General features: G+C 37.3%; 1 protein-coding gene across 3 annotated transcripts in view; it reads right to left on the reverse strand.

The window, feature by feature from the left end:
- Positions 1–27,122, reverse strand: part of RABGAP1L (RAB GTPase activating protein 1 like) — a 239,259-nt gene that overhangs the window by 158,690 nt on the left and 53,447 nt on the right. For 2 of the 3 annotated variants that reach the window (XM_062581618.1, XM_062581616.1), the window contains exon 1: positions 18,346–18,463. In XM_062581618.1, the coding sequence (XP_062437602.1) occupies positions 18,346–18,378 (33 nt within the window). In that variant the 5' untranslated portion in view covers positions 18,379–18,463. Of the gene's footprint in view, positions 1–18,345; positions 18,497–23,471; positions 23,566–27,122 lie in introns of those variants that run through there. The other variant, XM_062581619.1, reaches the window with a different exon arrangement.

Genomic DNA, 27,122 nt, shown 5'->3' on the forward strand with positions numbered 1-27,122 from the left:
CCTGATGGTTCTATTTATTCTTTTTGCTGTTACAGATCAGCTTCCTTCCTTCCTCCCTCCTACCCTACGATCACAAAGAATGCTGTACACAACTTCACACTGCTGTGCCCCCCACCCCCTACTGACCGCAAGAAAGGATCCAGGGATGTGGGTTACAGGGTTGCATTTTGGAAGCAGGGGTGCTCCTGTGAAACACTTACCTTGTTGTTAAATGGATTTATGCCCAAAGCCAGCATAGAGTTTTCCCACATTAGAGGCAAAACTGAATCTGCTGGCTGCTACAGAGCAGGTTTCGCTAGAAGAAGAAGAAGAAAGGAAGGGGCCAGCACAGTTTGGAGGGGAGCAGGGGAAGTCAGGGTATCCTTTCGGAAAGGCAAGGTGAGAGGAGCTAAGGAGCTGACAAGCCCCTTTACAGCTCTGTGAGCTGCTACGCAAAAATCCTCTTCATCTACTCCTCTGCTCAACTCACTGCCTCATTCTTCTCCAATGTTACTTGTCATGCAACAAATATTAGCCAGTGTCATATAAATACTAAGTAATTAGGATGTTGTAAAGCAAAACTAAAAATTGGCAAATAAATGGTATTTTTTCCTGTGTAGTGGTGGATCAGTAGGGAAAGATGGGCATTCATATTTGCAAGTTCATTATCCAGTCCTTTTATGTTCTGTTATAAAATAATTATATTTAACACTGCTAAAAATTTGAAATTTCTAAACTAGCTTTTAATATTAGTCACGTTCAATAAATATTAAGTTCTTAGAATAAATTGCCATAACTTTCTTTTAAACATTCTTGCCTGTGATTCCAAATTATATAGTTACACTTCTGAATTTTACACTGAAGAACATTTTTTGTTGGGAGGAGGTTCTCTCGAGATTATTTATAATGATTCCCCCTATGACAAATGGAATTCACTTTACAAGTTCAGTTCAGAGCTGCACGTACCACCAAACTTCTGCCCCACAAATCAATCAAAATGAAACAACCTACAATAAACTATCATGAAGTGAATTTACTTAAGGGAAATGCTGTGGTGAAGTCCAACAAATAGTGATAATTAGCATTCTTCAGGAATTAAACATACTATCTGCATGAAAAAGCAGCACTTGGGACTAACACTACCCAAGTATGCTATTTACTAACTTAGCATATATGATAAGAAGAGCACAAAAATGAATGAAAATTGACAACTTAGAAGAAAGCAGAAAATGACAAAAACAGAGAAGGGTTTGTCTTAGGATAGTGTAAAAACGGGGGGGAAAGAAAGACCTACATCCTCAGACAGGGTCACGTGGCTGCCGCTAGAACTAGTCCAAATGCCCTTAAACTAACAGCAGATTAAGAGATATACTAGGTTATTAATTACCACTGCTCCAGGCATCCTGATAGGCAGCATTGTTATTGTATTGCTTTTCCCTTTAACCTCTGCTTCTGGTTACATGCCTCACGTTTAGTTAATGGTTGGTGAAAGCATATTTACAGTCCAGAAGAGCACATTTTTCATTCAAAATTGCCCCTCTGTATTTCAAATACCATAACAAAGCCATGTACAGTGCAGCTATCCTCCTGTAATACATTGTCTCCATGCATAGCAATACACTAGGGCAAACTGAAATGAATTAGCTATTAATTACATTGCACTGCTTTCAGAAGACAATTAACATTTTTACCTGTTAAATAAGTCACAAGACAAAAAAGAGCAATTAAGGGCTTTAAATGATGCAATTCTGAATCCTAAAGAATAGTCTGAAGAGCACAGGTGGTATTGCCCTTTTTTTTCCTACAGGAATCATTCTCCATGGTTTAAAATATCATTTAAAAGGTGATTTTAATACTACATGTTTTAGAGACACATTTTGACATAGTTGTATTTTACCAACACTTTTATCTACACCAGGCCAGGAATAACATTTTATAGGTGTGTTTAAATTGGTATTCTAAAGGCACAGCAGGACCTAGAAAGCATATGTTCCAAGGGACTCCACCTACTGTGACAGAAGCATAAATCTCTGCCAGTATTAATTCCATTTCAGCACAGCTTGAATAACAAATTTTAAGGCTACTAAGAAGGAAAAAAAAAAAGTTATGATCACCTACTTTGACTCTTCAAACACTGCAAGCCAAGGAGTTGACCTACAGCATGACATTTTGAAAGACGATCAATTTTGATTTCATGAGTTCAAATGATGAATAATCCGTCGTAGCCTTCATAGGAAGCGAAGTTCCTAGGCCTGCACAACAGCCACTACTGAGACACCAACACAAGGATCCAAACCCGATGCTACTGGCAGCATATGCTCTAACTGAAGGACCGTGTGGTCCTTCAGTACCACAAATTTGGATGCACCAAAGAATAAAGTTGAAGTATGTACAAATGTAACTAATTCCTCTGCATTGCCTTAAAAAAAAAAATGTATTTGTGCCCAACGTTATTTAGGTTCTTCCAAAAGCATCACCTCTACTTCATCCTTAAAACTCAGGGCCAGAGGCCATGCTTGCAAAAACTGCTGTACAACCAACTCCCCACACACTTCCAAAACCTTCTCCATCTCAGTATGATAAAAATTCCCCACTGCACCTTTGCCTAGTTACTTTTAATCAAAACAGGCATTCACCCAGTACACAAGATAGACTAATGACAGAAAATACTTCTGAATTAATGTACCAGTCATGACTGCTGGGAAGCTGTTCTGAAAGCTACAACACATACAGACAGCTTTGCACACATAATTTATCTTCTTCCTCAAAAATAGTTTAAAACCTTTCAGAAATACCCACCTCATCTCTATTTTACTAAAAATCTTTGCTGGCAACTACACCGTATGACAAGTGCACGGATGCATCTCTCATCGCTTCAGATCCGCGGGCCCCGGCTGCGGCTCAGGTCCGGCGGCGAGAGCCTGCTCGCCCAGGGCAGCCAGCCCGAGCCGGGCTGGCTGGAAACTCCTGCCTACTCGCACGGCGCCTGCTGCGATTCGCTTCCGAGTAACATGCTCCTCTCTAAACTTTTCCTTTACTAGAGTTTTCAAAATAATGCTTCCTCAAGGACGCAAGAGGCCCCACCAGCTCGGATAAACCCCAAACAACTGGGATCGTTCAGGAGAAAAGGCCAAAGCTTTTATGGCTGGTGCAGACAAAGTCCGCTAAGGACCAACATTTCCGTACCGCTCTAGCAGAAATGCTCCTGAGGAGCACATGGTACTGACAGCAAATTTGAACTGGTAACACCAATCCACTCTTTCTCGAGAACAACACACTGAAAACAAACCAAGTAAAGCTGTGAATTTTGGAAGACTATCTTTAAGCAATGTGTTACTCCGTATTACTAATTTACACGCTTTCGTGAAGTGCAAGAGAGAGGACTAGGGAAGGATGGGGCATGACTGCTATTTATAAACTGAAGTGTGGCACAATTTCTTTTTATGGATTTTAAGCTCAGCTTCCTTGATACCCTATTTTCCCGGCACTCGGAACTGCTGGAGAGCTGTCGTTGAAGGTGCCACGCTGGAGGAGACTCTCAGCACACGCTTGCTTCAACAACCACAGGAGAGAAAGGCCCAGGAATAGCTTCCTGCTAAAAGAAGCCGAGAGGGAAAATTTAGCAAACTATAGCCGCGTAACTTAGACTTCTTGGTAACTCACAGAAATGGAACAAGGCAATGAGACGATGCACTTAAAATGCTGCTGAAAAAAAACACCCATTTTTTTCACAGAGTTAGGCTGGCTAATTAGAACTTCTAAAAATCATCTAACATCCGATAACTATGTTTCAAGCTTAATAACATCTAAATACATTCAACTTCCAATAATCAGAGAATTTCATCTTAAATTAGTTTGATTGTATTACATAATGAGCACATTTATTTTTATAGCTAGAAATTGGCACATGTAAAATGTTATGTGATTTGAGAAAATAGTTTTGATATTTCTTTTTTGAATAAAGAAACTGATCTATTTCCCATCTCTCCAAAAAAAAATTACATATATATTTTGCCAGTACTGAAAGCAGGTTAAATACCTCTTTAATTAAAAAGTAACAGAACTGAAGAACTGAATTTTCAACTTTTACAGTCTACCACCTCTATTCTTTTTTTATGACGTCCAAGCAGAGACAAACGAATGACTTTCCTTTTTTGTGCATTTATTCTGCTTTCAAGATTCTGCAAGTATATTTTATCACATTGCCTCAGCAAACCTACAACTGAAAATATACACATATTTATACATATATATATACACAAAAAAGATGTATAAAAATATATATTTTCTGCAACTTGATTTTAGGACTTGCAAAAATATTGCAAATGTTTGAGGTCAAAGTTGATCTGATAATGTCTCTAGAGAAAGAAAACCCCAAAAGCTTCACTTCCATGAAATCTTAAAAATTTGGTATAATTGCTGCAAGCAAATATCAATTACTTTATAGTCACTTAGTTTTTAATTCTATGATGCATCCACTTGTACAAAGTTGAGACATCCTAAATACATGCATGCCCTGTAACACTCATTTATTGGGCAAATCACATTTTGTATTGCTAAATCCCAGGCAAAACTCAGCATTTTTGAGAGAAAATGCAAGCCATTTTGGAAGGACATCATCACAGAATATAGAGGTCAAGTCTATAAACTCAAGTCTTCTTTCATCAATATTAAATTCTTACTTAAACTTCTCCCCTCTGCTCAAAATTATGGTTTGAAACTAAGTGCAAAGCTCTTGTATGTTTTGATGAAATATCATATATATGATTGCCTAACACTTGGCATATAAACTTAATGAGGAAAAAATAATGACTTTTATCTAATTGATGTTATGCCAGGAAGAAATGCCATATGGGAAGCAACAGAAGCACTAGGCTCTACCTGCTGTAACTGCATAGTATGCTAGTGGCCAGCCTTTTACACGGCCACTGGAATTAATCTGGCTTGGAAAGGCACACAGCATTTGTGAAACATCCTTCTCCCCAGCAGGTCACTAATGTTTGCTGCCAAACAAACTGGGCATAACTTATTCCCACACCTTTAATGAAAGATAAGATAAAGAATGACATGACAGAAATGAAGTTATTGGCTGCAAAACTTCAAGAGTAATCTTTGAAGCAATCTTATAGTAAGAAAAAACAACAAAGTGGGACAGCTTTCAATAGCGCAAAGAAAAAAAAATATGCTTCCCAAATCAGTGGCAGTTGTCTATTTCATTATAATCAATGGCTGTAAATAAGGTACAAAAATATCAGAAATGACTACTTAATAATTAAATTATTCTAATATACAAAATATACTGCATATAAAACAAAATTCCAACAGTAGTTTTCTACAAAGGAAAGGCTTAATACAATGAACTGCATTCATTTTTGTGTACAAGTTACAAAAATACTTAGTAGTCAAAAACCTCTCGTAGGAACTGAGTAAAAGCGGATGAAACAACTTATTTTTCAACTTATGCTCTAATCAAAGTGTTCAAAGGGGAAAAGCTTAGTTTTATTTCCTCTCCTCCCAAAAAAGGTTCTTTGTAAAACAAAGTAAGAAAGTGAGAAAAAAAATGGTTACATTCAAAAAGCTATATTTTATTGTTATGGCAACTGATGTGCTAAAAATAAAGAAATAAAGTTGTTATGGCAACTAGAATTTTAAAGGCAGTCAAAAGTAGAATAATCAAACATTCTGCTGGCTTAAAATGTAACATCTATGACTCAATTTTCAGAAAAAGCTTGAGAGGCAAGTAGTGTTCTTTTTTTGATTCTCCAAAGGAGACCACAATTAGTTCAAGTTTCAGAGAACTCCACAGAATAATAGAAAGGGAGGAAATAAAGGTGAATAGAAAATTAGTCACTCAAAGTTCTCATGGCCAGATGGAAGAATACAGACTTTATGCTACTTAATTAATGTCCTGGCAACCCTACCTCGATCCAGGAAATAGAGCAGCTTATTATTAAAAACAACAAAAAGACAGCATTTATGATAGTCATCACAGTGATATATATATGGTATATAACTACAGGTTACTTAATGATTTCAAATTAAGTAGTGAAAAGTTAGGGGATACCAAAATTCATCTGTCTGAATAGGCAGAGTTCTGCCCTTTATATGCACGGTATTATTTATAAGACTATAATTACAAGAACATAATATATTTAAATTTCTGATACTTGCTAGATCATCATTTTAAAGCTCCTAGCTATATCAGCATACCCACTGATACAATCTTAGAGAATTCCCTCCCTCTCATCCAACACTTGACAGATGTTAAAATTGCTACTTTTATTAAAAAATTAATAGATCTTTGCACTGTGAGACTTTGCAAGCCCCAAACTCGCTAGGCCTTAATTAACATTAAGCAAAATACTTAAAGGATACTTCAGAGAACTATGACTAAAAGCAGTAACTTGCACTGGCAATATTTTGACTGGAACCATGCATGCGAGAGACGCTCGCTTTCTAACGTAGGCCAGCATTTTAACGCAGTACGCGCCTTGTGCGTTGCCTTCCTTGCAGTGAATCACCGTTCTCACTAGTGTTGCTCATAACTCCTTTCTGGCCAATATGAGAAAGTCTCTTAGCCCAGGTCACTCGCGCTCTCGACTTGTGGACGGCAGCCTGGCGAAGAGTACGGATCAAAGCCAGGTTCCTCTTTCACTTGGGCTGAAGGGGGAGAACCTGATCAACTCCTTATCGCAGCACAAAAATCATGAGATGGAAATGCAACAGTCACCAGGCATAAATTTTCAGTCAGGATAAGTCTTAGACATATTAATATCAAGGTTTTAGAAGTCTGTGTAATGCTTAAGATGAAGGAACCAGGTTGCCTATTTCCAAGATTTGTTGCCAACTCAAACAGCTCCCGAAGACAAGCGTGCTGTTTTAACATGAGCTCCAGGAAATTCGTCTCCTCGTTATATAATATTCTGAACGTAATCAAGCATGGTTTCCTTCAGCGTAACTGTTTCAAGTTCAAAGAGAGAGCACACCACTCCACTTAACTGACATTTATACAAATCTTTGTTCCTATTTAGCATCCAGTGGTCACATTTCTTTTTGTAAGTGTACAGGTACAGTCATTCTGCACTGTATCATCAAAAGCATCCCAAAGGGTTATTTATTCTAATATGTGCAGGCACATTTAGCTCCTAATACATGTTTCTATATTCATAATTTACTATGAAAGAAGAACTTGAAAGCAGATATTTTCATAGAAAGGCAAAGGAAATGCTAGTAAGCTGGCGTACGCATTTGTAATTACATTTACCAGTTCACGGCCATACAGTGGAGTTACAGAGCAGTCGCTCCAAATTTGCTAATTCCTTTGCAATAGAAGAAACAAGAAGCACACGTAATTAGCCTGCAATTTTACATTAACCCAACGAAGGCCATCTGCAAGCTGCCAGGGCAAAAGGGGCCCCTTGCTGCTCATCCCATCCCTCACACCAGACCTAGTGGTAACTACAGGGACACACACGCTCGCGGACACAACCGAGACATGTGGGGAAGGACTTCTCCGACCACGGATCTGCGAGCTGCTGGGATGCAAGAGCCTCGCAATTGCTAGCTGCAGCATCCGAGAGGAGCAGGACTCGCATTTCGGCAAGCTCTTCTAGCAAGAGCACGCAGCCGGATAAGGTGCAGCTTGAAACTGCACCACCATACAAGAAAAGTTAGGTTTAGATTCAGGTTATATACTGTATTACCTAGTCAAAAAAAGATTTGACTTTTAAACCTGACTATTCTTGAAACAAAATGGTCATTTCAGCATGGTTTTCTTGTACACGGTATATGGTTAAAAAATCTGATGGTCTATATCACTAATATTTAGCTGTCAGTTTAAAAAACAACTGATTAAAATTCACAGCTAAAAAACCTTCTTAGCTGCCAAAATATTTAGATATGTCCACAGAAACCTACATAAAAGATTATTAGAAAACGTAAAAGCGCTAGCTCACTGCGATTGATCTTCTTTTGGTTACTTTACCTCAGCAGCTGCAGATTTGCTTATTAATAGCAAAATTGCTCTTAATTGGTATGAGTAACTCATCACTACCAAAGGGAAAAAATTTTGATAAGGATTACAGGTTGGAAACAAGATCTAATAAGTACAAATTACAACTAGTAAGTTCAATTTTCGAGATACAATCATTTTTAGGTAAGAGTCACGGGCACATACTAGTAGGACGCTTCAGCAACCAGCTGGCATGCACAAAGGGCCTTCCTATTTAAAAGTCAGATTGAGGCTGACGGGAATTTATTCTGAAGACTTATATTACTGCTATTTATTTTTTCAAGAACAGAAATTAATTAGCCTAATAAATAAGATGTTTTAAATTCAATTACTCCCTTTTTTCAGCCCAGACTTCTGATTTCTGGATTTCTTTCTCATAACAGACTATATGGCAGTTATCACTAAATTCCTTAAAGGTGCAAGTTTCTTATTAACTGTTCCATTACAGTACCCCACAGAGAGGAGTGTTTTGTCTCTTCCTCTCACCTTCAAACCTCTCCAGTCCTTGAGTAATGCAGCCTGAATGCCAATTACGCAACCTTTGTTTGAGAGCAGGGAAGTTGGAGAGGAACCAGTGTACACTGAATTTTAGATGAGAGAATAATACTGAGAGAAGGCTGATTTTATTTGTAAATATATCTTATGTTCTCAGGCTTTACAGAGCTCTCCCAATAGTCCACGTACGTAACATTTTGCTTAACATACACAGAGCCTGATGCGGTAAGAGAAAGATGCGCACATACAGGGCGAGCTTGTCTTACGGAAAGGCAGCACACGCTGCAGAGAACTTCAGGGCTGATCCCATCTTGCTCAGCGGTGCAGAATACCAACGCTGCAAACAGCTTCTGCCATCACTCCTGTAATACTACCAAGTTGCTGCTGAGACAGGGCATCTGAACACCTCTTAATGAACCAATATTCAAATTAAACCAGGATACCTAATCATGTTTTATCTAGGTAGGAATGTCATGGATTTTGAAAACAAGCTTTGAGGTACCAAGCGTTCACCAGAACTACCAGCTCTTCCTGCACGCTACGTTGTATAAACCTAGCACAGCAGCAACGTGTACCCCCACCATCCTACCCAACAAATACTTTTTACCTGTACCAGCAGGTATATATCTGACGTCTATGAGACCTCTAATTTTAATACCAGTTCTTCCAGGAACCATCATTTATACCTACTCAGACAACACCACTGATATTCCCCAAGGCTTCATCACTCTGTTTCAAGCGACGGGTAACTATGCTCCCTGGTTTTTGCACATAACTGATTACAAACCCACACAGACCAAAGCAGAATGAGGTCTCCACAACAAACAAAAACCAGTCTTGCTTTTAATCTACCCTTCAGAAGAAATGCATCAATTTATGTGATTTTTAGAGCTCCAAGAGCCAGGAATTGTACCGAGTATCCTTTTAGTGCTATCACAAGTAATTATGTATGGAAAAGATTTAGGTAGGCCCTGAAATAATTATTCTTGACATTATTTTATAACTCAAGTATCATATTTAAAAGTTAACGTTAAGACAACATAAAAATAAAATTACTAATGGGTGCTATTCCTTTAGCTTTGAAAAAAATTGAGAAGAATCTCTCTAAAATGAGGGCTGAGCACAAAATTTTCTCCTTTGTGCACACAGAACTGAGAGATTTCCTCCAGAAGAACTCTAAATGAATCACAACTTGGCAAATTAAATTCACCTTAATGGCATTTTATTCTCAAATTTGAAACAGAAATATTAACATTTACTAGGAAACTAGGTGCCTTGGTACAGTGATAATAAACTAAACTTTTTATCTGAAGTCTGATTTTAATAAAGCTATTGATGTAATTACAACTTTTGTCAACTTCTGCTGTTTAGAGGCAATATTTTCACATTAATTTCTAAATATATTTCCAGTTCACACTGTTTATTATTCCACAGTATGCAACACCCCTGAAACAACTCAAACAACAAATGGAAGATTCTAATTGCCAACACTAACATCTTCACTGAAACACAAAATAAGGCATCCTATCAGTCCAACCCAGCAAACGATTTGATCTTTCTGCACAACTATATCAAATTATATAAAAAAAAAAAAAATCAAGAATCTACTTGCCATGAAATGAACAATCTAAGTTTAAGAAAACAGTTAGGTCAAGTCATCCTAACTCTGCCCTTATAAGAAGAAGCAGAGAAAAGTAAAACTCAGAAATTTGCCCAAAGATATTGAATAAGCTGAATTTAAAACAAATACGGAACTGTACAAGCTGCATACAGACCTCTCAGTGATCTGTTCCTCTAAAACTATTTTAATTAATATCTAGGTATCTCATACAAAAAGTGATGAGCCAAGTACTTTTCTTTTTTTTACTTCTCTTTAGTCAGTTGAGGGAAATTTCTGAGGGAAATTTTAATTTATAATATAATTTTTAGAAGAAAAAATGCTCCACTTCTGAGACCTGCACACACTGTTTGGGCAAGCTACAATCTTCAAAGATTCCAAGATATTTTTGCAAAAGGGAAGACATTAATAAATTTTACGTGTGGCTATTTGCCAAAAGCATATATGTTGTAAGAAACAAAACTAGCCTATTTAGAAATTGCTGGTATGCTTCACTTCATAGATGCTTTTTTTTTTTTTTTTTTTTTAATTGCTGAATTAAGAAACCAACACGCTACTCTCGACACTCTCACATTATTGGTGACCAGCCACCTTAATGGACAGACCTCTGATGACCTGAGATGCTCCTTAACGTAGCGGACAGAAAAAGAAGTTACTCCACCCTGCACAGAAGCATAAACTCTTGCATTTTCGGTTAGGACAAACAGATGCAGCCTTCTGAACACAAATATTTGCTACAAAAATACTCATATGTTTCAGTCCATTAACCAACCTGCTACAGCAGCTGGTGAACAGTCATCTTTTTAATTAGACTCCCTTATTGATTAATTAGTCTCAGAACAGTGAGCAGTGGGAGCCTGCACGATGCCACTGGGACAAAAGATGCTCCTTCTCTTGGTGCTAACTTCATAACCTTTGGTAGAGCTGCAAATAACAAGTTTGATTAATTTTCTGCTCAAACTAAAATAGCCTTTCTATGTAAGTAATCCTTTCAATCCACAGCTGAACTATTTCAATCCAGTTTTCGCACAAATTAAAAAACTAAAAACATAAACACATCACTTTCAAAGTCAACTGTATTTAACCACATTTGCACGAGCACCAACTCACTTGTAATCTCTTCTGCTTTTTTCTATCCATGCTAGTAAAATTGCCTAAAAACAATAGAAAATAAACGACACAAATATTAAGTATGAAGCAAATACCTTTTCTAATTTGTACAGTGATGGTAATCTGTAAGTGTAAAAGGTAAGTATTTTTGTGCATTAAGTTTACATGAAAGTTGATATTCCATCCTTTGAGATCACTTTGGAGATAGATATATTAAGGAAAACAGTTTGTTAAAGTTAATTCAACCCATAGAAATAAATCAGAAAAAGAATCTGGCCTGTTAAGATTTATAACCCAGATTCCTTTGGTGTTTGGAGCATGCTATTTTTAACTCTTAATTTTGGACAAAAGACTGCTATTATAAGACTGGGAAAAGGAGAAAATACAGATATCTATTCATTATAATCCTGTCATCATGAAAAAGTTTCCGCTTGGCACGGGTGCTTTTAATAACGAAATACGGCTGATAAAGAATTGCAAAGACTTTCTCTATAGCAGCTCTTCCTTTGGGAGAGATTTGGAACCAAAGAGTTAAGATTGATCGGAACAAAGTAGGAACAGAAGCGCCTGCATGCAGAAGCATCGGAGGAAGCACCTCAGAGAACGGGTGACGAGAGCGGGGCGGGTTGGTAAGCAGACCGGTGAGAGCACGACTGAGGGCAGCCGGACTGGGAAGCGCTGAGAAGCATCTTGCTGCCTCCCGACCCGCGGGCCTGCGCTCCGCGAAGGGCGAGCTGCAGCCGAGCTGGGCACCCACAGCAAGGTTACAGCGCATCACCTCTGCCCACCTCTGCCTGCCACTAAACCACCCGCGCGGAGGAAAGGGAGGCCGGGCAGCAACGGCGGCCGAACTCCGAGGCTGAAGCAAGCAAGCTTCTGAGGGAGAAGATTATACCAGATTAACTGCTTGTCTCCTAAGGAGTACAAAAACCTTGTCAGAGAAAAAAAAAAAAAAAAAAAAAAAAAAAAAACACGTTCATTGCCACCAAGAGAAACCCAAGAGAGACAGGGAGGACGTAGCAGCCAGCGTCCCTCGTCCTCCAGGTCACATGCCTGACCCTGGCCAAGGCAGCTGGGCAGATGCACCTCAGTCCTTGAGTATGTGGATGCAAGAAAATTAGTGGAAACAGTTTCAAAATAAATACCACCTTCTCCTCTGATACCATCTAGCACTGAGTTTTGTTACACTGATTTCCTACATTTCAATCTCTATTTCATTTCTCAATTGGAACAGATAAGCTGATCCCGTAATTCTTCTCACGCAATTTTCTTAACAGTTCCACTTAAATTGTCTAAGCTATATTGTACAACATATACTGATAAGCTAAACAAGCATATATACTGTTTTGATCTCTCTGCAAGATATAAATGATGAAGGAAATTCCAAAATTTTACCACCAGGAAAAACAAAATCAAAACTGTCGTGAATAAAATCTCAACCACCTACAGCTTTTAACAGCGAAAGAAAATAGCTTGTGTCCCAGACGTATAAAGTCAGAATTCTAAAGGAGGAATTAAATATTGTAGAATAATTTCTTTTTCATTTTCCAGGGAGACCTAAGTGTAATGTCATCCTGACATGAAGACTGCTTCTATTTGCCATAATTAACTGCGTATTCTTTCCAGCGAACAAGTGACAAAGTTTAATTTTATATCTGAGCCTGTAAGCTTCTTAATCTAAAAGCCCCCCCCCCAAAAAAATGTGAACCCTTAATTTAAAAGGAAAAGACAAAACAGAGTTAAGAGGATATTGCCTGTAGGATGCAGAAATTACAATACGGGTCAAAACAGTAAGAATAAACTACACACATTGACTCTAAATCAATTATATTTCATTCAGGCCAAAACCCAATACATTTACTCCTAACTCTTCTGCAGCAATAGACTGTATTTTCATGTAACTGGTCCTTACTGCATGAGAATTATACTGCCGTGTGTTTAGTGCCAATTTCAAATTAGTAAATTAATGAGATAATTTTTTTCCCCTCAACTTGGCAATATTGAATCTTGAATCAATGCCTCTCATAGTTTGCTTTAAACTTGGGAAGAATTCTCAGGATTTTCACTCTTCTATTGAATGGCTTGAAACGTTATTGGCCTGGACACAAAACAACACTATGCAGTCAGCAGACAAAGCTATTTTTTGGCCAACTTTTCTCACGCCTAACCCTTTAATTAGTTATTATCTCTAGCTGTTCTGGGCACATGCTCATATTGCCAAAGGAAATTATGACAGTAAATAAATAATCTTATTTTTGGTTCTCTTTTAAGTCATTTGGAAGGACAGCCACTAAGTCTTTCTTTAACACCTTCTACTCAAAGTCACCAGCCATTTCAAACAGAGGCGTTCACTTTTATGTGCAAATTTTAATTGCTTTTAAGTAACATACTGGTACTAAAACCTACTTTATCTGAAAGCAAGTTTGTTTTTTTCTGATAAACCCACATAGAAATGAATTTAAACGAGTTTGGGTTCTGTTTTCTTACCGCAGAGCAGCAGCATCATTTTTAAATCTGCTGAATGTGTGTTATATGTTTTATTACTCAAATGTATAGTTCATTTCCAAATGGAAATCAGAAACTTAATGTATTACAAAGGAATGATGAAAACTTTAAGAAATTATAAATCTTAGCTCGTAACAGTTGATCCAGAAGTTTTCAACTCACAGCTAGCTAGTTCACAGAATGTGGAAGGTTGCCTTCTTTTTTTATGGCTTCATTGTTTTCCTTACACAACTACTTAAAAGCCTGACAGGTGTTGCTCTCCAAACTTAGCAGAAGGGACTTGAAGTTAAGTGAATTTCAAGCATAATCTGTAACAGTGCTACAAAAGAGGCAACCAGTCCATCACACTTAGCAAGGCAGAAAGAAGTCTCACTCTACAAATTCAACAGCTAGAACACATACAAGAATGAAACCAGCCAAAGTATAGAAGCAGAATGTTATAATGGGTAGCACAAAATATAAGAAACAAACAAAGATCTGCTCCATTTCATATGCAACAAGTGTTCTACAAGAAACCGCTTTCTACTGTTCTCAAGTGACAGCAGACTTCTAACCATTCGCTCAGCAGCAGTGCTTGACCCCTATTCTAATAGGGACGGTAGGGTAGCAGCATGGGGCAAGGCAGAGCGTAACTCTTGCTGAAGACTATCAACAGTCACCTCAACAGTAAACAGGCTAAACTGCGACTCATCACTAGCCGATTCATCAGAGTTCAACACATACCTTGTCACGGGCAAGACTTATCTGAGTTGCTTGAGGGAACACAGAATAACATCAAGTAGGCAGGAGAAAACTCCATCAGCGAACGGACCCTCACTTGTGCATATGTTTTTCCATTTACCTTCTTTTAACAAATGGGCTCTGACGCTCTTTTACAAAAGCTCTGTACACGCACCAATATTAACGCTTCATTCACGCAAGCAGAATTTTCTTACTCTGGTTTTCCTTAAAAAAAAAAATCTTTTCCTTAAAATTACACACACAAATACATATTTATCTTTCCTGATGTATGTTTGATTTTCTCCTTTCAGTACTGTGCCATGTGTACCAGGGTCAAAAGCCGAAGGCATGCATGCCAGAAAAGTAACTGAGGCAGATTTAGACTGGCACACAGTACAGATTTACATATATGTCAGAGATGAAGTGGCTGCCAAATCCCAACTCCTACTCTCCGAAATCATGTGCAAGACCTGCTATAGTGCTCCAGCCAACATTTCCAGCAGGCAGGGCGAGTATTCTCATCGAGCTGGAGCTCAGCATGAGACACAAGATATTGCCTGTCAATAAGAAAATATTTCTGAGAGCAGCAGCACCTCCCTTCACTCCTAGGGCTCCAAACTCAGCTTGAGATGGGGAACGTGTCAGTATGCATGAGGCTCTAACACAGGAAGGCACACACAGTTCACCAGATCATTCTTGGCAGACTCTTGCCCTCTAGTGCAGAGGGCTAGAGGACGTGCCCTCTGTAGAATGTAAGCATGGCACCGATTTTTCTAAGTAAGAAAGAGATTTTATTGTTCTTTCTGTGCTAAATTAAAACACTAAAATAAGCCCCAAATTACTGTCTGCTATAGAACACATTCACCAAAACACTCCTCTAACAACAAAATACTGCAGTAGATTTCAAAGCTCTGCATACAGATGGAAATACATATATACACACACACACATATATACACACACACACACACACTGTAACAGACATACCCTATTTGTGAAGTGACGTGAATGATCGTTGGCCAATCTAATATACTACTTCCCTACAAACTGCATGCAACTGGCATAAAACAACAAATGCATCTGTATCACAATCTATACGGTAAATTCAAGGGACAGGACTCTGCTATCATTCAGTTCATCAAAAGGAACGCATTTTTGTCTGCCACAACGTTATTCCCTTCCTCCACTATCAAGCACAGTTTCTTCAGAAGTTAACTAGCAACTTACCTTGCTGGTAAGTAACAGCCAACACTATATTCATGACTATGCTACATCGTGGCATTTTTCCGCAGAGCTAGAGTGTTAAACAGTGCAATCGTGTTATTTTGATCATTGGACAGAAATCCTTAACTGCACCTATAGAAGCTTACTTTCTTACAAATCCCTGCATGCACAGAATTTTTTCCAGGGGCCTCCAGGTGCTCTCTTTCTCAGGGAGGTAATGCAATCATCAATTTAGCAGAACAGCGCAACTAGGGCTGGATCACAAGAGGGGAGAAAGAGGCTAGTGCGTTGGGACGGCAGTCTCTTGCCTTTAAAAGGGACAGAGCCGTTACAAAAAGCTGAGCAGCAGCAGAGGCAACAGAGTGTTACAAAGCTTCAAGGGAACTGGGCAGTCACAGTGAGTTGTACAGGGAGAAAAATAGGCGGTGGGTCAAGTTCTCAAATGCTACTACCTTCTCCTACTTCCTGCCTCTCAACATGCTTTCTTCTCAGGACTCCAAATGCACAGCGCTGCCACCTCTTACCACCTAGGAAGGTCTAGATGAGTCAAAAACTCAGTTGTGCGCTTACAGAAGATAAGAGGAAAATTTTTCAAGAGACAAACAACAGAGACACAGTAAGCAGAGACACAAAAATATAAAGAGACAATGACTCTGTCTAAATATATGCATAAACAGAAGGAAACAAGATGAAAGCTATGTATTTGATGGAAAGAAGAGCTAATTAAGGGAAAACATGAAGTAAATGTTGATGGTGCATTGGGATGGTCACAAAAAAACAAAGCAGAAACATCAATTCTGATTTTTCATATAGTAGAAAGAAATGGACAATCAATAACATTCAACTAAATTTGATCTTTCACAAGTACTTCATCACTGGTAGACCGAAGATACTATTACAATAGAGCTTTTAGTAGGATTCAGAGAATTAGACATGAACACACACATATACATGTGCGCACGTATGTAAAATGCTAAAAATAAAATAGTTTAACTTACATTACCAAAATCACGCAAGCAAAAATGAAACTGAACGGATTTCTGTTCCTAGGCATATTATTACATAACAATTAATTAAAAAAGGCTGACAAGTTTTACTGGAGCACCCAATAATAACTATTGGTAAAAACAGACCTTAGCTTTGGTTTGACATACAATTTCTCCTATTTGTTTCTTTTTATGAATCTATTTATGCAGTGTACACCAAGTGATGTGAACACCAACAGTTTTTATATACTCAGACTATGGAAGAAAATTCATGGTTTCAGAAAAATGTGATTTATCTTAAAAAAATGTTGAGTTTGCAAAAATGCTTCAGTTCATAATAGGATATAATTTTCTAATCCATAATAGTATAATATTTCACCTGAAATACTACATCGACCATCCTCCAGAATGGTCAGAAATATTTCTATTGTGAAAAGGCCAAATGTAACATGGTATTTTGAATGGCACGAGCTCCTAGCATCATGATCAGGCTTGTATAGAGAAAGCTTTTAACTCACTCCTCCACAATGAAGCAAACATCTTCCCTACTACCAGAATGCAAAGGCAACATAATGGAGCATGGTTTTGATGCAGCATACAGCTCACAGGTGTCCTGTGAATGGTGTCTACGCAAAATATAACCCAACCACTAAGTCAAAAAAAAAAAAAAAAAGAAAAGAAAAAAGAAAGAAATTTTTTTACCCTACCAAAACAACTTGTTCTATCAGTAAATGAAAAACAAGCTGGGAGGACAGAAGATCTCACTGTGGGGACACCTTTAAAAATATAGCTGGTAGGTTAGATTGAGAGGGCAAGCAACAAAAACACAGGACTACATCATGAGAGGAAGCTTTTACTGACAACATCTACCCTAAAAGCTTTGCATAGTCAGATCATTCATTCTTTAGCCAACACATCCAGCATTTTCTGTGACCAACATACAAAATTATCTTCATCAGTTTCTACCCTTATGATAATTTTTAAGGCCAGTGTTGTTCTCAGAACGCTGAACTACCCTGCTGTTGCAAGTATTTTAGAACCACAAATGGCAAGTGCACAGCCTGACATTGCACGGAGATCCTACCACTATAACGGAGTGATTCTCAGTCTTTAAACTGAAGCTCTAAGCAGTCTGAAACATCTACACAGAGAACTTCTGATCAGCTTTGCTGACCGCACTGAAAAGATTAGGATGTAGAATGGGAAAAGACTATTGAGGCAATTCTCCTCTCTAACAGTCTATATAGCGAGAGGACTTGTTTCCAGCTAGGAAAACATGTTTTTAGTATTTTTGTTTAAACAACAGTTTTCTTTTTTCTTTTTTTTTTAAACTAAAACCCACAAAATTAAGGCAAAAGGAGAACAGAAACTGTTGGAAAAAAACAAAGTGATGAATTTAAGTAAAACAACAAAAACCAACACCTGAACAACAACTTGATGTGCTTATTATCATCACAGCAAGTGAACAGAAAGCTAAATGTCAAGCATTACTAGAGATATAGGTCAGCAATTTCTATTGTTAATGCCATTCAGCAGGTACTCGTGGCAGGAGGTAAAGTCACCTAATCACAATTTCAGTTGCTTAAAACAAATCAAACTGTTCCAATCTTTTGCTACTCGGCAGCTGTACCAAATGGCTGCTCAATATAATTCACCATAATGAAACAAAACAAAACAAAACAAAAAAAAAATCTTACCATTGTGATGAGAAGCCTGTATTTCTCCAACATCGCCTGGTTGTCATGGCATCCTGCCAGCAACTGCCAAACCTCGGCCCTCAGCGCTTCGGGAACACCACTCTTGACCAGCGTAGATAATCCTTTCGGTCTCACAAAAAGATTATTATGCCTGAGAAAAAAAGACAATCATTTGCCTATCATACTTCAACCATGGGAGCAGTATACACGATTAATATATAAAATGTTTTCCAGCTTTCCAATGCTATTCTGAAAAGTAGAGTCACTAACTAATAGCATAAACATTTCTTTCACAAGTTACATAAATTAGTATTTGTCACATGGAAAGATAGAATGCTGAAAGAGTTTACAGTAATAACCAGTGGCAAAACACACTGATATCCAAAATTATTTCAGCTAGAATTAGAAATATTAATGAAATTTAAAAGAATAAACAACTGCAGAAATTGAAAAACTAATGCTTAATAGAGAACAATATAAAAACATTACTGACAAGTGCAAGGGATACTATAAAGTACAGATCAATTTGAACTGTTCTTGGGGCTCAGGCGAGCTGAAAATAAACTATTAAAAAGAAAACTGTGTCATTTGTGCAGGCAGTTCAATTTAAATATTTTTTCAATATGTAGTATAGATTAAAAGAAGCAAATGAAAAACAAGTTGTACAGAGAAAGAAATTTTGGAAAACGAAAAATGTTTTACAGTATTAACATGAAGACTGAAGTTCCAGTTTTATATGGAAAACTAAATTTGGCATTGAGCGTAAGACAGGCATTCAGCCTTGCTGTATTACGTTGCAAGTTCTACAAAGTAATAATACTTGCACACAACTTGGAAAAAATCCCAGCTTCCAAAATAAATTTGCTAATTAGTCTGAGCTAGCATTTTAATACCTCTTCACTACATACCAAGAAATGTGGGAAGATGCACGCAGGATGACTTTTTTAATAACACATAATTAATCCTACAAAAGTTCTCTATTAGAACTCTGGAAGGGTAACATAGGCTCAATATTGACACAGTCCTTGAGCCCATACTTTTAAGATAAAATTACTGCATATACACAATAATGCAGAATTTTCAGTCACACAGGTTTAAAAATCCTTTCTAAGAATCTAAACTGTTTACTGATCTACATTAAATGCCGCTTTGAATTATTACGGCAATTTTCAGCAGGAAGAATGTCTAATTGACTCTTTATTCATTATAATGTAGCAAGTGCTTGCAAGTATGTTGGTTTGGCTTGTTATCATTTTGACCACCGTTATGTTATTCAACTCTACTGGTAGGAGAGCAGTGAGAATGGCAGCTTAGTCGAATACTAGCAAGCTGCCATTACTCTAAATAACCTGTCATTTGACACTCAGCTTTATGTAAATGTTTAGAGTACTCACTCTTTGAAACAGGTCATTAAGATGTAAATAGTTTTCTGCTACTGTTCAAATTTAAAAGATGCTCTAAAGGACTTTCTTTCCTACACTCAGTTAGAGGAGGAGATCCCCATTGCCCCAAATGACTGGAAATTAAAAAAGAGTGGGTGATTATATAATGCCCTTATTCTTCTAAGTATAAAAATTATTTTAAATTTTGAATGTGTAGTGCTATACAAACGAGTTCAAAATTTATCAGTCAGCCAAATTAAAAGCCTGCCAGTCCCAGTTCTCTTTTTCAGTATATTTTACAATAGCTCACATTTAAATAATGGTCTTGTGATAGGATGAAGTTAGGGTAAAAACAATACCCAACAGAAATATTTGAAGGACTAGACAGTCTGAACAGTTATAAAATGATTAAATACACAATTAAGAATGAACATGAAAGGAATGTAAATGACAAAATACACCAGAAATCTAAAAGCAAGTTGTGAGATTATGAAGTATTCATAATAAATTTCAAATAATATTAGTTTGATAATAAATGGATTGGTCATAGGTATTTTATGAAAGGCAAAATGCCTTCTCTAAGGACTCAGCAAGTGGACACAATGAACAGCTAAAAAGGTAAGTTTCCATATAAACATGATACGGCATTTTTCAGTGCCACCAAGAAAACAATACAAGTAGCTTATGGCAACAGCTAACAGGGATGCATGTTCCATATGGAGATACCATCCTTATTTCCAAACATATTCACAACTGTGAATTAAGCATGCTACAGTGCACAGGATTTTACCAGAGTTCTCATATATTGAAAAAGCTTTACAGAAGAGGTAACACTTTAGCAACATCAGTCCATGCAGTAAAGCATAATTCTGTACCTTTTAATAAGCAACTCCTCAGTTTCTGAGTGTCTGTCTGGGAAACAGTTCAATTATTAATAATCCTTGCTCTATATTCTATAATAATGAACAAAAATGCATGCTTTTTCCCCCTACTGTAGAGGCCCAAGCACCTTACATTGCTGGATAACGTTGACATCTGCTTGGCCAGACTGCAACAAAAACAAGCTAAAAATAAAAGCTCGTCTTATCCTCAGCACATACAAAGTTGGCTCTTAGGAAGAAATCGGTCATTCATGGATGCTGACATCATTTATTTGTTATAAAGTACAGTAGTTCTCCTGAGTAAACTTCAAAGACACCATTTTAAAAGGTCAAAGAGCAAGGATATAAAACAGCAACGCACAGAATATGTTCCAACTTGACAACCAAGTATTTCTGATCAACCACTGCTCTCGGCCATGACTTTTTTAAATACATCAGAAACAGTTATTGTTAAGAACGTAGCTCAACTAGCTCAGCTTGCAAGAATAAATTTAATTCTGACAGTATGTTAAATGGTACACCTTGTTATATAAATTAAAAGGTATTCCATTACCTTCCATGCGTTTACTGTATCATTTGCGTAAACCATCTTGTTCTGACTCCTGCTTATATTTTATCCTTTGAAGGAGACTTAAAGCAATGTTTCTGCTGAGTCAGTCCATTAGCTTACAGTGACATTTTAATTAAATGACAGGAAGCAATTAAAATGCAAGAAAATTTTCATCTCACACAAATCGGTACACCAGTACATCAGTCTCCAAGTAGAAATGTTAATTTTATTTATTTATTTTTAACAAGTGCACATATATTCTTTCAGCATATGTTATAATGTTCAGCACACTAGAAGAGTTAATTTTAATCCATTTTTGGTTTCTAAATTGTTACATTTTTCATCTGTTAACCTTTCCAGGTTTTGTTCCTAAAGTGTGATAAAACACTGTTCAAGAATGTAAGTACTTCATGTATTTAAATTTATCTCAAAAGATTATATTGTGTGAGATGCTCCTAAAGAAAATAGGTTTGCTGCTGCTGATCTTCAAGCTGGCTGGGATCTTTTTTTCATCGCTTTGACTGGGATGTTTTATCTAATACCCTCAGTTAAGTGTCAGCATTTTTCTTAGGACTTCTGAATAGTTTCCTCAAAAAGTCTTAATTTTTTTGTTTCATTGAACAATGTGCTTAACCAACATGATGAAATAGTTACATAAAGCTTAAGAGGCAAAGTTGTGGGCAAACAACAAGTTCTATATTTCTGGATCCTTTTCATATTAGTTCAGATATTTCCCCAGGACCAAAGTTAAAACTAAAGGAATCAACTGAGAAGTGAGTAAAAAGTTGTATCTTCCCATGCAAATACAACAGAGATGGAAAAGATCTGCCACAGGCCTTTAAAGGACTTGGAATGGCTTCACTGATTGACCTTGAGGTGCCAGATGTAAAATTTCAAACAATTTATAAACTCTCTCTTGGGATGTCCTTTGGAATTCCTTTAGAATAAGCCTTGGAAATTTCTAAATAGCCCCAGAGCAGATATATCTGCAAGAATCTCAGCCTTTTCACATGAGGAAAAGGGATCAACCGACTTCCACACTTTTCCTCACCATCTTCTTACTCAGAAGGCCCATAGCCAGAATACTTGTATGATCATCTCATGAAGTATTTGTGCTTCCCCAATCAGATCTTAGCTAAGAATAAGGCAGGAGGGAAGGGGTCTGTCAAGCTCCACAAAATCTTGCGATATCACAGCTGACATAAGCTTTGCATGAACTCTCCATAAAATATGATGTCTGTGGCAAAGGGTTATTTTTCTCCAAAGCTACAAGTAGCCAGATAAAGGGAGAATTGCCTGAATATATCCTTAAAATGTTTCTCGTTTTTTTTTTTTTTTTTTTTATGCGTTGTTGGGAAAAATGTCAAATTTCAGACTATGGACCTCTGATTATTTTAGTCTTGGTAGCAGAAGCTACTACTTACATAGAGAAATCTGAAGAAGCAGTTCTGGCATTTGCTAACAGTGTAAGGTCTCTTAGAGCTAATAAATACACAGATTTTTTTCTCTCTCCACAAAGTATACACTGTTACTGAAGCAATTACATCACAGAAATAACACTGCTGAGAACATACTCTAGGCTTAAAAACATTCTTCATCTTACTCTCAAACAGAAACAGTTTAAGAGAGGATCATAACCTTTCAGGAATTCCTTAAGTGCTTACTTGTAGCATATCAAAGAGGAGAAGAGTGCTTCTAAACAAATCAATCAATTAAAAATAGACTTCAGCTAGCACAAATGGCGTAGACAGGGCAGACTGGAGTTGATCTGGAATTTACATTGTAGCACTGAGTCATTTGAGATTCATGAGGGCTTAACATCCAGCCCCAAAGACCATCGGTGGCCAGAAAATTCTGCACTTGAAGGCTCACACCAACAGCATGAGCAAGCTTTGACATATGTGGACATATGCTCAAAGAACGAAAGAAACAAGACTTTTGGAGAAGATGTGGGAGAGATTTGCCAAATAACTGCAAGTTATAAACACGAGAATTTACCAGCCCTTATAATCCAGGTTTTTTAAAAAAAATCGTATGTCTCATATTTTAGTTTTTAAATAAAATGTATAAGCCAGAGAATTTCAAACCTCCTTCACAGGATCACACCCTCTTACAAAACAAAGGAAACTGTTACAATTTAAAATATAAATAAGAAAATGAAACATTACCATCTCCCAAGTAATTCTCCCCAGGAATACAAGATCTTCTCCGGACAATCCTTAGACACATCACCAGTGTCACAGGATCACACCCTCTTACAAAACAAAGGAAACTGTTACAATTTAAAATATAAATAAGAAAATGAAACATTACCATCTCCCAAGTAATTCTCCCCAGGAATACAAGATCTTCTCCGGACAATCCTTAGACACATCACCAGTGCCACTGGAGAGTTCATTATCACTCTCTGGAGAAAAAATAAAAAAAAAAAAAAGACACACAAAGGGAAAAACAAAAGCATGTACAGATTTATCAAAGAGAACAGATATTAAAGAGGTATACGTATAATATACAAGCATCAGACAAATTCTTCCGACATACTGGTTTTAAAACTGAAAAACAGAGAGAAAGTATCAGCAGAACTGTAAGGAATGCTTGTTAGACTTCATTAAACAAGTGTAGTAATGAAACTACTGTAAAGATTAAGATAAGAAGAAGAGGCAAGAATTCACAGCACTGATAGAGAAAAAAGGGCTGGGATCTACAAAAGACCTCTGTGGGAAGAGATTCAAGGCAGTTAACTAACCATCTAATGAGATATCACTATGCACTGTAACACTAGCCGCACCCACTCTAGATCCCCTATAAAAACTCTTATAAAGCACAGGACATTACGTAACTTCTTTACAGTGTATCACTTACGTGCCATTCTGCTCTCATGTATTACTCTGATCTCAAGAAGGCTACTCACAGTTCAGAACTGTGAAATAATTTTTTACTGAACCAAATTTACGGAAGAGCTGAAAAATTTGACACTGTGACATTAAAGGTCATACTGCATGGAGGAGAAAATAATGCTTCAAACAGGAAAGAAATCTCATGAGTATTAAGGATGAATGTGTTAGAGGGCTATATGTCATTACATATGACTAATATACAAAAGGCTAGAAGGGATAATGAGAGTCTGGAACAGCGTGCTCAAATGAGGATTAACTATCCAATTTGAGAATATCTTATGAGTCTACACAGCTGCCCACAGTAAGCTGAATAGCCTAACTTTCTACAACAGCTTTTCACATGAACATGCTTTTGCAGTTATTCAGGGCCTTTTCCATGTTTATCTGAATGAAGTACTGCTGAAAATTAAACATGAGTTAGTTTGTTGTTAGCTAGCTGCTCAGACAACACCAAATCTTAACAGTGCTGCAGTTCTCATCTCCTTTAGCAAGAATAAGAATCCCAAAAGATACCAACAGTCTATTATTCTAAAAGACATCTGAAGCTACAGACCGTTTACATCTCAAAACATTTGCGATTGCTCTTTCTTATGAGCCAGGCCATCTCAAGAAGCTAATTTAAACCAAAAAGAGGGGATTAAAGTCGCATCTGCTCCCCGAATCCCCTAAACGTTCTCCTCACCCTAGCTCTGTCAAATCTGGATGCTGACCTAATATCTTTACTTCTGCAGGTACTTCAAAAATTTCATGTCTCATTTTCTGTAGACAACAGTAATTCAGGTAGAGCAGGATCTGCTTCAGTACCTTGTATGATTATGCTCACAGCCTTCATCACTGTCATTCTGACTCCAATTACATGTTTCTAATTCTTAATCTCAGCAAATGCCATATACACGTCGTTAACAAAAATACATGATCAGTCTTTGAATTTGACAACAAAATATGAGGACAAGGACAACATACATACCATATTTCAAGGACAATTAACACAGCAGACATGCTGCTCTGGGAGCAGAGGGAAACAACTACCAGATACATCTTTTTAATTCAAACTGAACATCAGATCAGTGAAATTTGTAGCTTTGGACCTGTTTGCATAGTTTAACAGGTTCCAAAATACAAGCCCTACATTTAAATATCTCTCCTTATAATTAAATATATATATATATAAAATATATTTAGTTTAACTATATAAATTTAAATAATAAATCTACAGGAAAAATGCTCGATTCCCTAGATGGGGTCCCCATCTTTTTCATACATTCACTAGGTTCAGAGGTGGAAATAAGATTCCCCCTCTCCCCCCCCCCAAAAAAAAAATACACAAGCATTTTAACTGAAATTCAGTATCACTATAAAAGGATTCCCAAAGGAACCCTATTATGTTCCAGTGGAACAAATGTATTTGATGACCCAACTTGACAATATTTTTAGTAATCTCAAAATGAAAGGAAAATCTTCTCATTTACCACTTAGTCCTGTTAATAACTAAGAAGAGACAGACAGACAGTGAAGTTAAAACATTTAAATGCATTGCATTTTTTAAATTCCTCCTTCTCCTGATTTCTCCAACTGGATCTAAGAGATCAGTTAAAAATGCAGCCACCCTACTCCTCTTGAAAAACAAAGGAAAAAAATTTTTGAGAAAATCCTCTGTAGATAAGAAATTCAGAGAGACAGGGTGAACGTATGGTACATATTATGAATCTCAATAAACCTGACTCACATCCCAAAGTTATCATAAATCACAATTTCAAAAAGGTTTCACACGTTCAAGGTAAAGCAAGACAAACTGGCACAAAATTCTGAAAAGAGAGATTTAAACTACAGAGAGACATCGGAGAGACTAAGAAGCCACAGTGCATCTCCACATGAATTAGTGGTGAGAGTAGTACACACAAGCAAATCTTGCTAAATGAAACAAAATCAGATGAAGATCAATAAAATATATTCCAGCCAGATCAAAATGTTTAATAATGAAGCTACGTGGGGCACACTCAGGAAGAAAGCACACTGGTTACCTGATCCAAACTTTAGCTTGCCAAAGAATACTAACACTGACAAAACAAAAGTAAAATCCCTCTTTTCTCACGACAGTGGCAATCTATGCAAAATTCTTCAAAGTTCTTAAGGAGATCAGTGTTACATAGCATATGTATTCCAGGAAGCTATATCACCAAGCTGCAGCACTTCAGCCCTGAAGATTCTTTCATCTGTAAGGCTTAGCAGTATTTGGAATGTATTATTCAGTTATATGTCAGAAAATTACAAGCCTTAATTAGAAATGCCATATGTTCCCTTTCAAAAGACACTAACGTCAAACTTCAAAATAGAACAGGGCAAAGGGTAGAGAATAAACAGATTTAAAAATCTCTGCTTTGTTTCCATTACAAAGACTATGTATGTTTTTTAAAACTGTGTGAGCACTTAAGTATAAATTAATTACTTAAGAAAACGAAAGGTAGTGGGAGGGATATTTAACTCCACATGTTCTTCTTTGTGGTGTGTTGTTACATATTTTCCCACACACTACAGGATCTTTATGCCAGCATTGTTAGCCAAAGAATGATCTTTGTCGTGCCAGATTCTGCAAGGGATGCCACAACTCCCTTACTCTAAACGTATCACGGGTTTCTCCCTTCCTCCTTGACACGTGCCTTGCACTTTCAGAGCCCCTCAACCGGAAAGCAAAACTTACTCATCATCAGAACGGGAGGGGAACAGGCAAGCGAGCAAACTTAAGGGTTGGGGTTGTGAATATACGTACACAGAAACAGCCTTCAAGAATACTTACAAAGTAGTCTTGTCAGTCTTTCTCCTTGCACTGCCATCTCCAAACTCATGTTGCATATGGACAAACTGAGCACCCCATAACACCACTCCCTAAGGTCAGAGTCTCTCATCAAAGAGCACCTGAAGGACCGCACTTCCACTGACAGAATCTGTCATCAGCATAGAAACACTGAATAATTTAGGTTGGAAGAGATCTTTAGAGATCAGCTAGTTCAACCTCTTCCTCCAAGCAGGTTTAATCAGATCAGGTTGCTCAGGCACTTTCCCAGGCGAG

The sequence above is a fragment of the Rhea pennata genome, chromosome 8 (assembly GCF_028389875.1).
Source record: "Rhea pennata isolate bPtePen1 chromosome 8, bPtePen1.pri, whole genome shotgun sequence".
Classification (NCBI taxonomy): Eukaryota; Metazoa; Chordata; class Aves; order Rheiformes; family Rheidae; genus Rhea; species Rhea pennata.